At 48.0% G+C, this 21,454-nt stretch overlaps 1 protein-coding gene across 1 annotated transcript; it reads left to right on the top strand.

Moving 5' to 3' along the window:
• The first annotated feature begins 10,707 nt into the window (after positions 1–10,707).
• On the top strand, positions 10,708–16,226 carry LOC123445757 (treacle protein-like). Its single transcript, XM_045122790.1, has 2 exons — positions 10,708–15,767; positions 15,884–16,226. The coding sequence occupies exon 1, from the start codon at positions 10,708–10,710 to the stop codon at positions 15,733–15,735; it is 5,028 nt and encodes a 1,675-aa protein (XP_044978725.1). The 3' UTR covers positions 15,736–15,767; positions 15,884–16,226.
• The last annotated feature ends 5,228 nt before the right edge of the window (positions 16,227–21,454 follow it).

Here is a 21,454-nt window from a genome sequence, read left to right as displayed (position 1 = left end):
AGAGAGATAATCACCACTTGAGGAAAAATTGAAAGACGCACCGGTAAGAATTGAAATGAATGGGGCAACCATGAATGACTGGAGATACATGAGAATGAAGAGATCTTGAGCCACCTAAGAGAAAACTAGAACAAGGCACCGGAATAATTGAGAGATGAACGAAGAGACAACAATTGAGAAGAATCGATGATGAAAGCTGAAAGCTAAGAACGAAGATTCTTCTAAAATGATGGCCTTCGGATGATCGAGAATGAAAACAATTCAGAAATGCACCGGATAGCAAGAAAGGGATTACTCATGATTGACACAAATGAGAGGATAACACGAAGCTGAGATGACAATCTTCACCGGAATGGAACAAGATTTGAGAGAAACACCCCTTCGAATTTGCAAGCTGAGAATGATGACGAGAACAACACCACCAAGAATTAATGAGACACTCCGGAATAAAGAAGAATGCAAGGTTGAGCCAAATATGAGAATGAACTCAAATTGATTTTGAAGAAGGAATAAGACTGATGAAATTCATACTTACGTCATAGTTGAAAAGAATTAAAGATCTCCAGAAAGATTAGAAGAGACAAAGCTTATTCTCCAGAAAGATTAAAGATCTCCAGAAAGATTAGAAGATCTTCCTCATCACAGGTTCGTACAAAGCTTATTTTCCACACACTAATAGATCATACATATTAGAGAGCAATTTTGCTCCTTTTCCAGTCCAGAATTCCAGCTGCCTGAATTCTCCCTCTTCAAATAAACCTTGCAAAATAAGAGAGAAAATGCATAAATATGATACCACAAAGTAATATAACAACCCATAAAGCAATAAATATCAACATGAAAGCATGATGCAAAATGGACGTATCAGAGGGCCACGAGGGAAACACAAGCCATCAGGGCGTCCCCCCTAGGCCGCGCCCTGTTGGCTTGTGGGCCCCTCGTGCGGCCTCCATCCTTCTTCCGATACTCTCTGGTTTTCTTTTGATCCAGAAAAATCACCAACAAGTTTCAGGTCGATTGAGCTTCGTTTGGTATGGGAAATCTAAAAGGTTAAAAATATGCAGAAAACAACAACTGACAGTAGGCAATGCGTCAATCAATTAGTGCTAAAAATAAATATAAATTGGTAAATAAATACTCAAAAGTATTCTAGAATGATAATATATCAGCATGGAACAATAAAAATATTATAGATACATTAAAGACGTATCAGAACACTTCGGGAAGCTCAAGTTCACAATGCCTAAGTTCTACGTTGTCATATACCCCAATGACTACATCTCCCGAGCCCTCAAGGTGGACAAGATCCTGCAAGTGTACAACTTTGACGAGCCAAAGAACATTTTCTTAGTATCGCTTGAGTTTGACGACTACACACTCATACTCGGTAATACAACATCACACATAAGCCTTGCAAGCAATGTAACTTAGTGTAAGTTGCGGGATCTTGTATTACGGAACGAGTAAAGAGACTTGCCGGTAAACGAGATTGAAATAGGTATGCGGATACTAACGATCGAATCTCGGGCAAGTAACATACCGAAGGACAAAGGGAATAACATACGGGATTATACGAATCCTTGGCACTGAGGTTCAAACGATAAGATCTTCGTAGATTATGTAGGATCCAATATGGGCATCCAGGTCCCGCTATTGGATATTGACCGAGGAGTCTCTCGGGTCATGTCTACATAGTTCTCGAACCCGCAGGGTCTGCACACTTAAGGTTCGACGTTGTTTTATGCGTATTTGAGTTATATGGTTGGTTACCGAATGTTGTTCGGAGTCCCGGATGAGATCACGGACGTCACGAGGGTTTCCGGAATGGTCCGGAAACGAAGATTGATATATAGGATGACCTCATTTGATTACCGGAAGGTTTTCGGAGTTACCGGGAATGTACCGGGAATGACGAATGGGTTCCGGGAGTTCACCGGAGGGGGGCAACCCACTCCGGGGAAGCCCATGGGCATTTGGGGGGGTCACACCAGCCCTTAGTGGGCTGGTGGGACAGCCCACCAATCCCCTATGCGCCAAGAAAGAAAAAATCAAAGGAAAAAAAAAGGAAGAAGTGGGAAGTGGGAAGGACTCCCTCCCACCAAACCAAGTAGGACTCGGTTTGGGGGGGGAGAGTCCTCCCCCCTGGCTCGGCCGACCCCTTGGGGATCCCTTGGACCCCAAGGCAAGGTCCCCCTCCCTCCTCCTATATATATGGGGCTTTTAGGGCAGATTTGAGACGACTTTCTCACGGCTGCCCGACCACATACCTCCATAGTTTTTCCTCTAGATCGTGTTTCTGCGGAGCTCGGGCGGAGCCCTGCTGAGACAAGATCATCACCAACCTCCGGAGCGCCGTCACGCTGCCGGAGAACTCTTCTACCTCTCCGTCTCTCTTGCTGGATCAAGAAGGCCGAGATCATCGTCGAGCTGTACGTGTGCTGAACGCGGAGGTGCCGTCCGTTCGGTACTAGATCGTGGGACTGATCGCGGGATTGTTCGCGGGGCGGATCGAGGGACGTGAGGACGTTCCACTACATCAACCGCGTTCTCTAACGCTTCTGCTGTACGATCTACAAGGGTACGTAGATCACTCATCCCCTCTTGTAGATGGACATCACCATGATAGGTCTTCGTGCGCGTAGGAAAATTTCTGTTTCCCATGCGACGTTCCCCAACAGTGGCATCATGAGCTAGGTTCATGCGTAGATGTCTTCTCGAGTAGAACACAAAAGGTTTTGTGGGCGGTGATGTGCGTTTTGCTGCCCTCCTTAGTCTTTTCTTGATTCCGCGGTATTGTTGGATTGAAGCGGCTTGGACCGACATTACTCGTACGCTTACGAGAGACTGGTTTCATCGTTACGAGTAACCCCCTTTGCTCAAAGATGACTGGCAAGTGACGGTTTCTCCAACTTTAGTTGAATCGGATTTGACCGAGGAGGTCCTTGGATGAGGTTAAATAGCAACTCATATATCTCCGTTGTGGTGTTTGCGTAAGTAAGATGCGATCCTACTAGATACCCTTGGTCACCACGTAAAACATGCAACAACAAAATTAGAGGACGTCTAACTTGTTTTTGCAGGGTATGATTGTGATGTGATATGGCCAATGATGTGATGTGATATATTGGATGTATGGGATGATCATGTTGTAATAGAAATATCGACTTGCACGTCGATGGTACGGCAACCGGCAGGAGCCATAGGGTTGTCTTTATACTAACATATGTGCTTGCAGATGCGTTTACTATTTTGCTAGGATGTAGCTTTAGTAGTGATAGCATAAGTAGCATGACAACCCCGATGGCGACACGTTGATGGAGATCATGATGATGGAGATCATGGTGTGGCGCCGGTGACAAGAAGATCGTGCCGGTGCTTTGGTGATGGAGATCAAGAAGCACGTGATGATGGCCATATCATGTCACTTATGAATTGCATGTGATGTTAATCCTTTTATGCACCTTATTTTGCTTAGAACGACGGTAGCATTATGAGGTGATCTCTCACTAAAATTTTAAGACGAAATTGTGTTCTCCCCGACTGTGCACCGTTGCTACAGTTCGTCGTTTCGAGACACCACGTGACGATCGGGTGTGATAGACTCAACGTTCACATACAACGGGTGCAAAACAGTTGCGTACGCGGAACACTCGGGTTAAGCTTGACGAGCCTAGCATGTGCAGACATGGCCTCGGAACACATGAGACCGAAAGGTCGATCATGAATCATATAGATGATATGATTAGCATAGGGATGCTTACCACTGAAACTACTCCCGACTCACGTGATGATCGGACTTGGGATAGTGTAGGTGGATCATGAACCACTCCAATGACTAGAGAGATGTACTTTTTGAGTGGGAGTTTAGCATGTAATTTGATTAAGTTGAACTCTAATTATCTTGAACATAGTCTAAGTCCACTTTGAATATATTTGTGTTGTAGATCATGGCTCACGCAAGTGTCATCCTCAATTTTAATACGTTCCTAGAGAAAGTTAAGTTGAAAGATGATGGAAGCAACTTTGTAGACTGGGCTCGTAATCTTAAGCTAATCTTACAAGCTGGAAAGAAGGATTATGTCCTTAATGCTGCGCTAGGAGATGAACCACCCGCTACGGCTGATCAGGATGTTAAGAACGCTTGGTTAGCGCGTAAGGAGGACTACTCAATAGTTCAATGTGCAGTCTTGTATGGCTTAGAACCGGGACTTCAACGTCGCTTTGAGCGTCATGGAGCATTTGAGATGTTCCAGGAGTTGAAGTTCATCTTTCAGAAGAACGCCCGGATCGAGAGGTATGAGACCTCCGATAAATTCTATGCTTGCAAGATGGAGGAAAACTCGTCTGTCAGTGAACATGTGCTCAAAATGTCTGGGTACTCAAACCGTCTAGCTGAACTGGGGATTGAACTCCCGCAAGAAGCTATCACTGACAGAATCCTCCAATCACTGCCGCCAAGCTATAAAAGCTTTGTGTTGAACTACAACATGCAAGGGATGAACAAGTCTCCCGGCGAGTTGTTTGCGATGCTGAAAGTCGCAGAGTCTGAACTCCGTAAAGAACATCAAGTGTTGATGGTGAGCAAGATCACTAGTTTCAAGAGAAACGGCAAAGGCAAGAAGGGCAATTCGAAGAAGAGCGGCAAGCCTGTTGCCAATCCACCGAAGAAACCCAAGGCTGGACCTAAGCCTGAAACAGAGTGCTTCTATTGCAAGGGTATGGGTCACTGGAAGCGCAATTGCCCCAAGTATCTGGCAGATAAGAAGGCGGGCAAAGAAAAATCAGGTATATTTGATATACATGTTATTGATGTGTACTTAACCAGCTCTCGTAGTAGTGCCTGGGTATTCGATACCGGTTCTGTTGCTCACATTTGCAACTCGAAGCAGGAACTGCGGAATAGACGGAGGCTGGCGAAAGACGAAGTGACGATGCGCGTAGGAAACGGTTCCAAGGTTGATGCAATCGCCGTCGGCACCGTGTCACTTCAACTACCATCGGGATTAGTGATGAACTTAAATCATTGTTATTTAGTGCCTGCGTTGAGCATGAACATTATATCTGGATCTTGTTTATTGCGAGACGGTTACTCTTTTAAGTCTGAGAATAATGGTTGTTCTATTTCTATGAGTAACATCTTTTATGGTCATGCACCGAATGTGAGAGGATTGTTCATATTGAATCTCGATAGCGATACCCATATACATAACATTGAGACCAAAAGAGTTAGAGTAAACAATGATAGCGCCATATTTTTTGTGGCACTGCCGCTTGGGTCATATTGGTGTAAAGCGCATGAAGAAACTCCATGCTAATGGACTTTTGGAGTCACTTGACTTTGATTCACTTGACACGTGCGAACCATGCCTCATGGGCAAGATGACTAAAACTCCGTTCTCCGGAACAATGGAGCGTGCAAGTGACTTATTGGAAATCATACATACCGATGTGTGTGGTCCGATGAGCGTGGAGGCATGCGGCGGATATCGTTATTTTCTCACCTTCACTGACGATTTGAGTAGATATGGTTATGTCTACTTAATGAAGCACAAGTCTGAAACATTTGAAAAGTCCAAGCAATTTCAGAGTGAAGTACAAAATCATCGTAACAAGAAGATCAAGTTCCTACGGTCTGATTGTGGGGGTGAATATCTGAGTTTCGAGTTTGGTACTCACTTAAGACAATGTGGAATTGTTTCGCAGTTAACACCGCCTGGAACACCACAGCGTAATGGTGTGTCCGAACGTCGTAATCGTACTTTGTTAGAGATGGTGCGATCTATGATGTCTCTTACTGATTTGCCGTTATCATTTTGGGGTCATGCATTAGAAACAACTGCATTCACTTTAAATAGGGCACCATCAAAATCCGTTGAGACGACACCATACGAACTGTGGTATGGCAAAAGACCAAAGTTGTCGTTTCTTAAAGTTTGGGGATGTGATGCTTATGTCAAAAAGCTTCAGCCTGAAAAGCTGGAACCCAAAGCGGAAAGGTGCATCTTCATAGGTTACCCAAAGGAGACAGTTGGGTACACCTTCTATCTCAAATCCGAGGGCAAAGTGTTTGTTGCTAAAAACGGAACTTTTCTCGAGAAGGAGTTTCTCTCGAGAGAATTGAGTGGGAGGAAGATAGAACTTGACGAGGTTGTCGAACCTCTCATCCCTCTGGATGGTGGCGCAGGGCAAGGGGAAACCTCTGTCGTTGCGACGCCGGTTGAGGAGGAAGTTAATGATGATGATCATGAAACTCCAGTCAAGTTTCTGTTGAACCACGCAGGTCGACGAGATCACGCGCTGCTCCAGAGTGGTACGGTAATCCCGTCTTGTCAATCATGTTGTTAGACAACAATGAACCTGCAAATTATGAAGAAGCAATGGTGGGCCCAGATTCCAACAAATGGATCTTTAAGAAGAAGACGGACGCTGACGGTAATGTGACCGTTTATAAAGCTCGACTTGTGGCAAAGGGTTTTTCACAAGTTCCAGGAATTGACTACGATGAGACTTTCTCTCCCGTAGCGATGCTTAAGTCCGTCAGAATCATGTTAGCAATAGCTGCATTTTTCGATTATGAAATCTGGCAGATGGATGTCAAGACGGCGTTCCTTAACGGTTTCCTTAAGGAAGAGTTGTATATGATGCAACCCGAAGGTTTTGTCGATCCTAAAAATGCTGAGAAGGTGTGCAAGCTCCAGTGATCCATTTATGGACTGGTGCAAGCATCTCGGAGTTGGAACAAACGCTTTGATGAGGTGATCAAAGCATTTGGGTTTATACAAGTGGTTGGAGAATCTTGTATTTACAAGAAAGTGAGTGGGAGCTCTGTGGCGTTTCTAATATTATATGTGGATGACATATTACTGATTGGAAACAACGTAGAGCTTTTGGAGAGCATAAAAGGTTACTTGAATAAAAGTTTCTCTATGAAGGACCTAGGAGAAGCTGCTTACATTCTAGGCATTAAGATCTATAGGGATAGATCAAAACGCCTGATAGGACTTTCACAAAGCACATACCTTGATAAAGTTTTGAAGAGGTTCAAAATGGAACAGTCCAAGAAAGGGTTCTTGCCAGTGTTACAAGGTACGAGATTGAGTAAGACTCAGTGCCCAGCAACTGATGAAGATAGAGAGCATATGCGCTCCGTTCCCTATGCTTCAGCCATAGGCTCTATCATGTATGCGATGCTGTGCACTAGACCGGATGTTAGCCTGGCCATAAGTATGGCAGGCAGGTTCCAGAGTAATCCAGGAGTGGATCACTGGACAGCGGTCAAGAATATCCTAAAGTACCTGAAAAGGACTAAGGAGATGTTTCTCGTGTATGGAGGTGACGAAGAGCTCGCCGTAAAAGGTTACGTCGATGCAAGCTTTGACACAGATCCGGACGACTCTAAGTCGCAAACCGGATACGTATTTATTCTTAATGGGGGTGCAGTAAGCTGGTGCAGTTCCAAGCAAAGCGTCGTAGCAGATTCTACATGTGAAGCGGAATACATGGCTGCCTCGGAGGCGGCTAAGGAGGGTGTCTGGATGAAGCAGTTCATGACGGATCTTGGAGTGGTGCCAAGTGCACTGGATCCAATAACCTCGTTCTGTGACAACACTGGTGCCATTGCCTTAGCAAAGGAACCAAGGTTTCACAAGAAGACCAGACACATCAAACGACGCTTCAACCTCATCCGCGACTACGTCGAGGAGGAGGACGTAAATATATGCAAAGTGCACACGGATCTGAATGTAGCAGACCCGCTGACTAAGCCTCTTCCACGGCCAAAACATGATCGACACCAGAACTGTATGGGTGTTAGATTTATTACAATGTAATTCACATGGTGATGTGAGGGATAGATTATTGACTCTAGTGCAAGTGGGAGACTGTTGGAATTATGCCCTAGAGGCAATAATAAATGTATAGTTATTATTATAATTCTTGTATCAAGATAATAGTTTATTATCCATGCTACAATTGTATTGAATGAAGACTCATTTACATGTGTGGATACATAGACAAAACACCGTCCCTAGCATGCCTCTAGTTGGCTAGCCAGTTGATCGATGATAGTCAGTGTCTTCTGATTATGAACAAGGTGTTGTTGCTTGATAACTGGATCACGTCATTAGGAGAATCACGTGATGGACTAGACCTAAACTAATAGACGTAGCATGTTGATCGTGTCATTTTGTTGCTACTGTTTTCTGCGTGTCAAGTATTTATTCCTATGACCATGAGATCATATAACTCACTGACACCGGAGGAATGCTTTGTGTGTATCAAACGTCGCAACGTAACTGGGTGACTATAAAGATGCTCTACAGGTATCTCCGAAGGTGTTAGTTGAGTTAGTATGGATCAAGACTGGGATTTGTCACTCCGTGTGACGGAGAGGTATCTCGAGGCCCACTCGGTAATACAACATCACACATAAGCCTTGCAAGCAATGTAACTTAGTGTAAGTTGCGGGATCTTGTATTACGGAACGAGTAAAGAGACTTGCCGGTAAACGAGATTGAAATAGGTATGCGGATACTGACGATCGAATCTCGGGCAAGTAACATACCGAAGGACAAAGGGAATAACATACGGGATTATACGAATCCTTGGCACTGAGGTTCAAACGATAAGATCTTCGTAGAATATGTAGGATCCAATATGGGCATCCAGGTCCCGCTATTGGATATTGACCGAGGAGTCTCTCGGGTCATGTCTACATAGTTCTCGAACCCGCAGGGTCTGCACACTTAAGGTTCGACGTTGTTTTATGCGTATTTGAGTTATATGGTTGGTTACCGAATGTTGTTCGGAGTCCCGGATGAGATCACGGACGTCACGAGGGTTTCCGGAATGGTCCGGAAACGAAGATTGATATATAGGATGACCTCATTTGATTACCGGAAGGTTTTCGGAGTTACCGGGAATGTACCAGGAATGACGAATGGGTTCCGGGAGTTCACCGGAGGGGGGCAACCCACTCCGGGGAAGCCCATGGGCATTTGGGGGGGTCACACCAGCCCTTAGTGGGCTGGTGGGACAGCCCACCAATCCCCTATGCGCCAAGAAAGAAAAAATCAAAGGAAAGAAAAAAAAAGGAAGAAGTGGGAAGTGGGAAGGACTCCCTCCCACCAAACCAAGTAGAACTCGGTTTGGGGGGGGGGGAGAGTCCTCCCCCCTGGCTCGGCCGACCCCTTGGGGATCCCTTGGACCCCAAGGCAAGGTCCCCCTCCCTCCTCCTATATATATGGGGCTTTTAGGGCAGATTTGAGACGACTTTCTCACGGCTGCCCGACCACATACCTCCATAGTTTTTCCTCTAGATCGTGTTTCTGCGGAGCTCGGGCGGAGCCCTGCTGAGACAAGATCATCACCAACCTCCGGAGCGCCGTCACGCTGCCAGAGAACTCTTCTACCTCTCCGTCTCTCTTGCTGGATCAAGAAGGCCGAGATCATCGTCGAGCTGTACGTGTGCTGAACGTGGAGGTGCCGTCCGTTCGGTACTAGATCGTGGGACTGATCGCGGGATTGTTCGCGGGGCGGATCGAGGGACGTGAGGACGTTCCACTACATCAACCGCGTTCTCTAACGCTTCTGCTGTATGATCTATAAGGGTACGTAGATCACTCATCCCCTCTTGTAGATGGACATCACCATGATAGGTCTTCGTGCGCGTAGGAAAATTTTTATTTACCATGCGACGTTTCCCAACAGTTTGTGCCCAAGCACTATGATCGTGATATCTTCAAGAAGCTCGAAGTTTTAAATCAAGGGACCAAAGACCGTTGAAGGGTACCACAAGGAGATGGAAATCGCAATGATCTAAACTAATGTCAAAGAGTCTGATGAACAAACAGTAGCAAAATCAGTAATATATATTTGTGATGAACCAATTTTAGCCATCCAAAATTGATACCCTCAATCTTTCTCGAACCAAGCTTCCCCCGCCGTTAGTTTTTTTTAACAAAAATACCATTTTTTTCATACAATGGACAGTAAAAAAAAGCAAACCCACAAAACACACCGCCAAGAAACCGCCGCCGTATACGCCTGCAGTGGTCGTTCATCCGTGTGAGACAAGTTATTGTTGCTTATGATACTATTGAAATTCATACACACCGTCCGGACAAACAAATTATTTTTGCTACTACCGTTCATCGTATCGAACAAATCATGTTGCATATTTGTTCCAGCTGGAATCCATAAATGCTATACATACATGTGTATCCATATAGTGATATTGCTCCGCGCACACGGATATTTCATTTTATGGAGAATTCATTTACTACATTTCTGTCTTCACTTTATATGAAAGAAAAAGAAAGAAATTCCATCATGAGGCAGGCACCATGTTTTTTGTTTTGAAAAATAGAGGAGAAAGGACGGCGCCAAATTGCAAAATGAAGCTATTTACATTTGGGCCCTTGTCCTAACAAAACAAGAAATCCCGAAATCATCCTCCAACCATTCCTCTTCCTCTTCCCATCCATTCTCTCCCGATTCCCCATTCCAGCCAGCCACCCGCCCCCGCCCCCGCCTCCGGCGAGATCCCCGGCGGACGAGATCTCCCCGACGGTAAGCCCCTTGCCCCCTTCCTTACTCGGAAGTCGGAACGAAAGCGCGGCCAAAAATCGCGCCTTTCCCTCGCAAACCCCGGCGCCGTGCCCTAACCCCTGTCCTTGTTGCTTCTTTTGGCGCAGCGGCGCCGTCGCCATGGCCGCGGGCGCTCCCGCGGGCGAGGGGCCGTCCCCCGCCCGCCCATCGCGCCTCCGCGTCATGCGCCCGGAGGTGGAGGAGGTCCTCAAGAGCCCCCGCCGCGGCCGGCCCAGGCCCAAGGAGGGCGCGGAGCAGGACGACGCCGCCGGCCCGCGCCCGCGGTACGATTGCGCGTTCCAGGACGAGGAGAGGAAGGAGGGGGAGCAGGGGTTCGCGCCGCCCGACGTCGTGTGGTGCAAGGTGCGGAGCCACCCCTGGTGGCCGGCCCAGGTCTTCGACGCCGCCGACGCCTCCGAGCTCGCGCTCCGCCACGCCAGGCCCGGCGCGCCCCTCGTCGCCTACTTCTGGGACCGGACCTTCGCCTGGATGGACCCCTCCGCGCTGCGCCCCTTCCGCACCCACTTCCCCCGCCTCGCCGCCCAGAGCACCGTCTCCAGCTACGTCGCCTCCGTCGACGCCGCGCTGCAGGAGGTCGCCCGCCGCATCGAGGCCGGCCTCTCCTGCGCCTGCTCCCCGCCCGCCCTCGCCAGGAAGCAGCAGATTCACAACTCCGGGATCAGGGAAGGGGCCCACGGCGCCGTGGTGGACGAGGTGTACATGAGGGACACGTTCCGCGCCAAGCCCTTCATCCACTACATTTCGGCGCTGGCGAGGACCCCGCTGGCCGGCGCCGATCGTCTCGACCTTGCCACCGCCGTGGCGCAGCTCAGGTCCTTCAACCGCTTGAGGTGTCCAATGGAGCTCCCTGAGTTTGTCATCTACCAGGGGATTGAGGACGTTGCTGCTGAGGCTGAGGTGGCAGCAGCATCCCCGCACACAAAGAGGAAGAGGACGGAGAGGGATGCCGATGCTCCTGCCAAGGAAAAGAAATCGAGGCATGTCGAGGGCTCATCTCACAAGAGAGATGCTGCTGCCGCAAGGGAACAAGAAGAGGCCATTGAGGATGCTCCGACCAAGGAGGAGAAGAAATCGAGGAGGAGCTCGTCGCGCAAGAGAGATGCTGCAATTGAAGAAGAGGACAGCCCTCCTATCCCCTCAGCCAGGAACTCCTCCAAAGATGCAGCCGATAAGGGAGGAGAAGCCCCTTCAAACAAAGATGCTGCCATGGTTGAGGACAGCCCCATGCCCAGTAGCAAGCAAAGCAAGTCGAAGAGAGCTAGCAAGAGTGCAGCAGAGAAAAAGAAGAAAGAAACCTCCAAAGACGCAGCAGATAAGGGCGAGTCTCCACCAGAGGCAGAGCCTGCGAAAGAAGATGATATGAACGAGGACAGCTCTATGCCAAGTGCGGAGGCGACAGATGATACGTTGAGCAAGCAAAGGAAGTCCAAGTCGAAGAGAGTTAACAAGAGTGCAGCAGAGAAAGAGAAGAAAGACACCTCCAAAGACGCAGCAGATAAGGGCGAGTCACTACCAGAGGCAGAGCCTGCAAAAGAAGATGATATGAACGAGGACAGCTCTATGCCGAGCGTAGAGGCGGCAGATGATACACTGAGCAAGGGAAGGAAGTCAAAAAGAGCTAGCAGGAGCTCAGCAAAGACAAAGAAGAAGGACACCTCCAAGGACGGAGACAAGACAGAGTCTCTAACAGAGGCTGCAAAGGAAGTTGCCGAGAACGAGGACAGCCCTATGCCCAGTGCAGAGGCGACAAATGATACAGTGAGCAAGAAAAAAAAGTCAAAGAACAGTAAGAGTTCGGCAAAGACAAAGAAGAAAGATGCAGATGGTGCATTGAGCAAGGAAAGGAATTCCAAAATCAGTACGAGGTCGGCAAAGAAGAAGAAGAAAGATGCAGATAAGAAGGAGTCTCTGCCAGAGCCTGTACAGGAAGGTGCTGAGAATGATGACAGCTCTATGCCCAGTGGAGGGGCGACAGATGGTGCATTGAGCAAGGAAAGGAATTCCAAGATCAGTACGAGGTCGGCAAAGAGGAAGAAGAAAGACACAGATAAGGCGTCTCTGCCAGAGCCTGCAAAGGAAAAGGCCACTGGTGATGGCAGTTCGACGCCGAGTAGAGGGGCGGCAGATGATACACCGAGCAAGGAAAGGAAGTCCAGTAAGAGTTCAGCCAGGAACAGGATCATAGACACCTCCATAGATGCATATGAAGCTGAAACAGCTGGTGGCAGCAAGACGGCAGACAAGAAGGCTGTGGATGGCAAATCAGGGCGTAGACTAAGGTCCAGCCACAAGATGCGAGAGGCTTTGGAGGTTCTGAAAGGGCCGGGGAAGAAGCATGCTGGGGAAACCACAAAAGCAAAAGATAAAGATGCCGTTTCTCCTCTCCAGAAAAGGTTGCATCTTGATGTACACTCAGCAACCGAGAATGCACCCTTTGCAGTCTCTGAGCTTGGCAGGAAGAAGAAGACGCTTGTTGAACTTCTGTCAGAGACAGCTACTCCTAATCGTTCAGCTGGTGGTAAGAGCAAGGCTCGAGCAAAGCGTCCCTTGCCTTCTTCAACTCTGAAACCTGAGGATCCTAAGGCTACACCAAACACCAGAGGGAAGCATTCTTTGCCTGCTTCTGCTGAGAAACCCGAGGATCCAGGCCGTCATAAGGATACAATGAAGACCAGAGAGAAGCGTTCTGTGGCTGCATCAACCGAGAAACCTAAGCGTGATACAAAAAGTACAGTGAAGACTAGAGGAAAAAGTTCTTTGCCTTCTTCAGCTGAGGAACCTGAGGACCCAGATCGTGATAAGATTGATACAGTGAAGACTAGAGGGAAGCGTTCTTTGCCTGAATCAACTGAGGATCCTGACCGTGACGCAAAGGATGCAGCGAAGACTAGGGGGAAACGTTCTCTGCCTGAATCAACTGAGGAACCTGAGGGTCCTGATGACCGTGATATGAAGGATACAATGTACACCAGGAAACGAAAGAAGCTCGACACATTGGGGGATTTGTCTTCCCAGCCACAGCCTGTTTCTCCCAAGGGTGTTACGAAAGCTCGAGAAGTGAAGCGCAAAGCTGCTGGGCAGAAGTCACAGGCATCTCCTGTTGTCAAATCCAGTGGTGGCATATCAGGCGATTCGTCTTCCCAGCCAGAGCCTCTCTCCTCTAAGAGGTCCGCAAGGCGCAAAGCTGCTGAACTGAAGCCACAGACACCCCCTGTTGTCAAAGCTAACGGCGAAGCTTCTCAGACGAGGTCGCGTAGGGCCAAAAACAGTGAGGTGACTGTTCCAGACAAGCCTCCACGCTCTGTTAAGCTGGATAAGGGCAAGAAAGGTGCCGTGGCAGAAGACTCTCCGTCTTGTGGTGAAATGCTGTCGCAGCTTTGTGTAGGAGCAAGTGATGCTGAGAAGATAGGGAAGATCACCCCTACAAGCGCTAGCTTCTTGACTGATTTTTTGAAGAGTGCTCGTGTCTGTACTTCTGATGTGGAGGAGGCAGCCAACACAGACTGCCGTGCTTCTAGTCCCGGTGCTGACGAGGAGATACCTGAGAAGGCAGCAGCAGACAGAATTTCTAGTACCCATGCGGACTTGGAGGTGCCTGAGGAGGCAGCAAAGAAAGTATCTAGTCCGAGTGCCGATGAGGCGATACCCGAGGAGGCAGCAGAGGAAGTATCTAGTCCCAATGCTGATGAGGTGATACCCGAGAAGGCAGCAGATGAAGTTTCTAGTGCCCCTGCTGATGAGGCGATACCTGAGAAGGAAGCAGAAAAAGTTTCTAGTCCCCATGCTGACGAGGCGATACCTGAGAAGATAGCAGATGAAGTTTCTGGCCCCAATGCTGATCAGGTGATACCTGAGAAAGCAGCAGATGAAGTTTCACTTGCTCCTGCAGACGAAGAGACACTCTTGAAGGTAAAAGAGGAAGTTTCTAGTCCCCACGCTGACGAGGCGATACCTGAGAAGGCAGCAGATGAAGTTTCACTTGAGGAGGCAGCAGAGAAAGTTCCTGGCCCCCATGCTGATGAGCAGATACCTCAGGAGGCAGCAGAGGAAGTTTCTAGCCCCCATGCCGATGAGGCGATACCTGCGAAGGCAACAGAGAAAGTTTCTAGTGCCCTTGCCGATGAAGAGACACATGAGAAGGCAGCAACAGAGAAAGTTTCTAGTGCCCCTGCTGACAAGGAGACACTTGAGGAAGTAAAAGAGGAAGTTTCTAGTCCCCATGCTGATGTGGTGATACCTGAGAAGGCAGCAGATGAAGTCTCTAGCCCCCCTGCCGACGTGGAGACACCTGAGAAGGCAACAGAGGAAGTTTCTTGCCCCCCTGCCACCGAGGATATAGCTGAGAAGGCGGCAAACAGAGTGTCCAGTCCCCCTGCTGCTGAGGAGATGGCTGCTGAGAAGGCAGCAGACAAAGCGCCTAGTCATCATGCTGCTGAGGAGATGGCTGCTGAGAAGGCAGCAGACAAAGCGCCTAGTCCTCATGCTGATGAGGAGATGGCTGCTGAGAAGGCAGCAGACAAAGCGCCTAGTCCTCATGCTGATGAGGAGATGGCTGATAAGCCAACAAAGAGCTCCCCTGCTCCATCAGAGCCGCCCGTGGTGGCTGATCATATGAAGGACGATTACTGGTCTGACATTCTCATAAACGTGGAGGAACCGCTGTCTAGCCTGGTAAAGAAGAAGGACAAGGGCAAGATGAGATCAAGTAAGAAGCAGCGGTGTGACGACGAGATGAAGCAAGATGAAGCAGAGGCCAAAAGCCAGCAAGACAAGGCAGAGGCAGAGAACGGGAAGGCGAACGGCGGCCAGGCAAGCGCGGCCGAGGAGGACGCGTCGCTGACGGGGCTGGTGCTGCACTTCAGCAAGCCGGGCGCGGTGCCCTCGCGCGGCGACCTCATCAAGATCTTCAGCCAGTACGGGCCGGTGAGCGAGGTGAGGACGGAGACTGACAAGCACTCCAGCTCCGCCCAGGTGTTGTTCAGGCGGCGCATGGATGCGGAGGCGGCGTTCGGGGGCGCTGGCAAGATCCCCGCCCTCAGGCCCGGCCTCGCCAGCTTCCGCCTCACCGACTTCCCGTGCGCGGAGGCCGCCGCCGCCGCGTTCTTGGGGGACGACGGGCCGAAGTAGGAGTGAATAGGGGTGCTGGAGGTGAAGGAGAGGTAATTGGATTTTGAATTTCCTTGCTGTTGCTGTTTAAGGATGATGATGCTGCCCTGTATTTTTGTTTCATTGTATCGCATACAGTAACATGGTGTTATTATGCTGTTTGTTTCAGGTGAATGAGTGGAGGAGGTGTTTCTATTTAGGTGGTGGTAGCTTTCTGGTTGTGTTAAAAAGGAGGAGAGGAGTAAGAAAGCAGGCATTGTGGCTTTGTGGTGGTCTCTTTTTGGAGGTGGCATGGGATGCTCCCTGGATGCTGATGCTGAGAGGTGTTTGTTAATTAATTAAGTAAGATGTAAAAAAAGCTAGACATGGATGGATGCATGTTGGTGTAAAACCTGGTAACTTTGTTGGTACCTGACCTGAAGGTTTAATTCTGCCTGGTGAATGTGAGAGAGACTGTTGTTGTTGCTGTTGGTGGTCAGTAGTTAACCACAATACAATACAATAGTTTGTTATTGCTGTGGTTGGTTGGTTGGTCTGTCTGTCTCTATATGGCTGTTATGTTTGTAGCAGTAAGTAAGAGCAGAGCAGAGGAGCATGCATGCATTTGCTGGTTTTATATGATGAGGATTATCTTATTTGGCATGTCTACTACAGTAATTAATCAGCAGCAGCAGGCAGGCTTGGCAGATTTGTAAGTCCTGGGCTGCAGTGGGATGCCTGCATGGTCATGGGCTGGTAAAAGTAAGGGTAACTTTTGATATGCATACATGCTTTATCTATCTATCTGCTTTAGTAAGTATGTATGTATGCATTTTTATTTCCTTTGGAATGGAATGTAAAGGAAAGGGGAAAGGAGGAAGAAAAAAAAGGAGGGAGATAGACAGATGCTTCAGTCCAGTCGAGCTAAATCAATTTGACTGACAATATAACCTAGCTGGCATGATGGTTGATCATGGGTCCCTAGGCTGGAGCTTTGATCTTGATCTTGATCTTGATCTGATGCGACGGATGCTCCAGCTGCAGCTGCAGCTGATGTGAAGTATGAAGAAAAGCTTGCTTCATCTCTCTTTTTTTCATCATGTGAGATGCAGCTGGAGCTTAATCTCATGGATGGATGGATGCTACAGCTGGAGCTTAGGCATGAAAGGTGTAGACAGATGGACTCAAATATGCTGCATTTCCATCTCCCGTGACACACACACACAAGACACCAATCCGGTGGATGTATGTTGCATGTACCTCTCCTCCGTTCCTAAATATAAGTCTTTCTAGAGATTTCTTTAAAAGACTACATACCAAATACTCTGTATGTTAAGTGAATCTATATTCTAAAGTATGTCTACATATATCCTTGTGTAGTCTTTTAATAAAACATCTAAAAAAGACTTATAGTATTTAAGAACGAAGAAAGTATATATGTATGTATGTATGTATGCATGCATGCATGCATGCATGATAAAGAAAAGAAGCAACTTTGCATGTTCATTCTCTCTGCTTTAACTTTGCATGGTTATTTTCCATCCAGTTGGAAAGCAATGCAGAAGAAAGGGAAAGCAAGAAGATAGATGCTTAATTTGACTGACAAATCTCAATCTGCTGGCTGGCTGGCTGGCTGCCATGATGGATCCCTCTAGCTGCAGCTGAGCATGAAGAAAAGCTTGCTTCACTTTTCTATGATGCATGCAGCTGGATCTTAATCTCATCCCATCTCATCTCATCTCATCTCATGGATATGGATGCTCCAATCCAGTATTGTTTTCAAAAGTTTCTCAGCCGCACAAAATTTGTATTTTTTGTCACGAACTTCTTCAATGTCCAAACATCATCAAGTTTTGCACGCACGTTGTGCATACAAGCATCTTCGATGACAAAAAAGTTTAGTTTTTTTTTCTAGTTTTTACCGAGTTTAGTGTTCATCGGCGGTACCAGATGAGATCGGGGGTCAAAATACCTCTCCACTTAAACACTAGCTAGCAGATTACCTAAAACCAACTTTACTTAAAAAAAATTAGTCACATTCCCTATAAACCTCCCGATGGCTATATTTGGAAGTGCGCCAGCATGAACTCGTGTGATAAGTGCGTCAACATAAACCGCGTGGTGTTTTTGGAGGCTGACATGTGTGTCGATCGCTGGCATGGCTGTTGGCATGAACTCTGGCCAATGGCATGCCCGCTGACATGATCTGTGGCCGCTGGTCTTTTTTGAATCGTGTAGGCCGGTTGGGTGCATCAGTCCGACACAAGTGGACGACGACCAGGCAGTCGATCCAAACAGATAAAAAGCGGACAAAGGGCAACCCATTTGGGTCGGCGCGTTGGAGTTGCTCTTAGTCCAACTCCTACGCATGACCCCAAATGGTCCATCCGCGTCCGTTTGGAGCTAAATAGACACAAATCGCGGCTCAACGCACGGGAGCAAATGGAGAAACGTTCGTTTTTGTCCGTCGTCGATCCATTCTAAACCCAAATTTAGGCTGCATTTGTGCCGGAACGGACACAGGTGCGGACGGGCAGGACTAACCCCTTTTTTCTTTCCCCTAGCGGCATGCGCCTCATCCCGCCCACTCCACCCGCCATACCCGCCGCCGCCCGTTTCCCGGCCTCCTCCTCTCTGTCCAGCCCGACTGCCTAAAACCATCGCTGCACCCCTAGCCATCGCCGACCCACGCCCGCTTTTCAGAGGAGTTCTTACCGGTATTTTGTCGCCACATCTGGTGGCACGGAAGGCTACCGATGCCCATCGAGCCCAACATTTTTGGTAGGGGCTGCCAAAGCCGCCGGTCGCAAAATAGTTTTGGTTTTTATGATATGATTAAAGTAGACCAAGACTCACTTGTGACTTTTCTCTTAATAGCATGGCATACAACGGTAGACAAATTTACTGTTGGACAGTTGATAGAAAAGTGCATACTTATGATGTTATTCATAGCATGATCAAACATATATGCATTACATCTGTAACAAGTAGACCGACTTCTGCCTACATCCGGTGGCAGGAAAGGCCACCGATGCCCATCGACCCCAACAATTTTGGTAGGTGTTGCCAAAGCCACAGGTCACAGGTTATCAAGGCCAACCGTGCCAGCTTGCTGTGTAGTGCTCTTCCCGGTCGCGTCAGCACGATGACTGCAAGGTGTTCGAGACTAAGCTCATAAGGTATCATGGACACTGTTGGAAATATGCCCTAGAGGCAATAATAAATTAGTTATTATTATATTTCTGTGTTCATGATAATCGTTTATTATCCATGCTATAATTGTATTGATTGGAAACACAGTGCATGTGTGGATACATAGACAAAACACTGTCCCTACTAAGCCTCTAGTTGACTAGCTCGTTGATCAAAGATGATCAAGGTTTCCTGGCCATAGGCAAGTGTTGTTACTTGATAACGGGATCACATCATTAGGAGAATCATGTGATGGACTAGACCCAAACTAATAGACGTAGCATGTTGATCGTGTCATTTTGTTGCTACTGTTTTCTGCGTGTCAAGTATTTGTTCCTATGACCATGAGATCATATAACTCACTGACACCGGAGGAATGGTTTGTGTGTATCAAACGTCGCAACGTAACTGGGTGACTATAAAGATGCTCTACAGGTATCTCCGAAGGTGTTAGTTGAGTTAGTATGGATCGAGACTGGGATTTGTCACTCCGTGTGACGGAGAGGTATCTCGGGGCCCACCCGGTAATACAACACCACACACAAGCCTTGCAAGCAATGTGACTTAGTGTAAGTTGCGGGATCTTGTATTACGGAACGAGTAAAGAGACTTGCCGGTAAACGAGATTGAAATAGGTATGCGGATACTGACGATCGAATCTCGGGCAAGTAACATACCGAAGGACAAAGGGAATGACATACGGGATTATATGAATCCTTGGTACTAAGGTTCAAACGATAAGATCTTCGTAGAATATGTAGGATCCAATATGGGCATCCAGGTCCCGCCATTGGATATTGACCGAGGAGTCACTCGGGTCATGTCTACATAGTTCTCGAACCCGCAGGGTCTGCACACTTAAGGTTTGACGTTGTTTTATGCGTATTTGAGTTATATGGTTGGTTACCGAATGTTGATCGGAGTCCCGGATGAGATCACGGACGTCACGAGGGTTTCCGGAATGGTCCGGAAACGAAGATTGATATATAGGATGACCTCCTTTGGTTACCGGAAGGTTTTCGTGCATTACCGGAAAAGTTTCGGGCTCATCGGTAGTGTACTGGGAGTGCCGGGAGGGGTGCCGGGGACCATCAGGAGGGGTGTCACGCCCCAAGGGGTCTCATGGGCTATGGGAAGAGATAAACCAGCCCCTAGTGGGCTGGAATAAGTTCCCACTAAGGCCCATAAGGTTTGAGAAGGAAAAAACACAAGGTGGAAAGAGTTTCCAAGTGGGAAGGTGGAATCCTACTCCAAGTAGGATTGGAGTAGGACTCCTCCACCTCCAATTTCGGCCAAACCTTTAGGTTTTGAGGCTGCCTCCTCCCCTCCCTCCCTCCTATATATAGTGGGGTTTTAGGGCTGATTTGAGACAACTTTTGCCACGGCAGCCCGACCACATACCTCCACAGTTTTACCTCTAGATCGCGTTTCTGTGGAGCTCGGGCGGAGCCCTGCTGAGATTAGATCACCACCAACCTCCGGAGCGCCGTCACGCTACCGGAGAACTCATCTACCTCTCCGTCTCTCTTGCTGGATCAAGAAGGCCGAGATCATCGTCGAGCTGTACGTGTGCTGAACGCGGAGGTGCCGTCCGTTCGGCACTAGATCGGAGCGGATCGTGGGACGGATCGCGAGACGGTTCGTGGGACGGTTCGCGGGGCAGATCGAGGGACGTGAGGATGTTCCACTACATCAACCGCGTTTCTTAACGCTTCTGCTGTGCGATCTACAAGGGTACGTAGATCAAAAATCCCCTCTCGTAGATGGACATCACCATGATAGGACTTCGTGCGCGTAGGAAATTTTTTGTTTCCCATGCGACGTTCCCCAACAGTGGCATCATGAGCTAGGTTCATGCGTAGATTTCTTCTCGAGTAGAACACAAAAGTTTTTGTGGGCGGTGATGTGCGTTTTGCTGCCCTCCTTAGTCTTTTCTTGATTCCGCGGTATTGTTGGATCGAAGCGGCTCGGACCGACATTACTCGTACGCTTACGAGAGACTGGTTTCATCGCGACGAGTAACTCCGTTGCTCAAAGATGATCGGCGAGTGTCGGTTTCTCCAACTTTAGTTGAATCGGATTTGATCGAGGAGGTCCTTGGATGAGGTTAAATAGTAATTCATATATCTCCGTTGTGGTGTTTGCGTAAGTAAGATGCGATCCTACTAGATACCCATGGTCACCACGTAAAACATGCAACAACAATTAGAGGACGTCTAACTTGTTTTTGCAGGGTATGCTTGTGATGTGATATGGCCAACGATGTGATGTGATATATTGGATGTATGAGATGATCATGTTGTAATAGTTAATATCGACTTGCACGTCGATGGTACGGCAACCGACAGGAGCCATAGGGTCGTCTTTAAACTAACATTTGTGCTTGCAGATGCGTTTACTATATTGCTAGGACGTAGCTTTAGTAGTAATAGCATGAGTAGCACGACAACCCCGATGGCGACACGTTGATGGAGATCATGATGATGGAGATCATGGTGTGACGCCGGTGACAAGAAGATCGTGCCGGTGCTTTGGTGATGGAGATCAAGAAGCACATGATGATGGCCAT

This window comes from Hordeum vulgare, chromosome 3H (assembly GCF_904849725.1).
Source record: "Hordeum vulgare subsp. vulgare chromosome 3H, MorexV3_pseudomolecules_assembly, whole genome shotgun sequence".
Lineage (NCBI taxonomy): Eukaryota > Viridiplantae > Streptophyta > Magnoliopsida > Poales > Poaceae > Hordeum > Hordeum vulgare.
The sequence above is the reverse complement of the archived record's forward strand: the minus strand, read 5'-3'. Positions and strand labels throughout refer to the sequence as shown.

Coding starts and splice junctions, on each gene's coding strand:
- LOC123445757 (XM_045122790.1), top strand. CDS start 10,708: ATGGCCGCGGGCGCTCCCGCGGGCGAGGGGCCGTCCCCCGCCCGCCCA.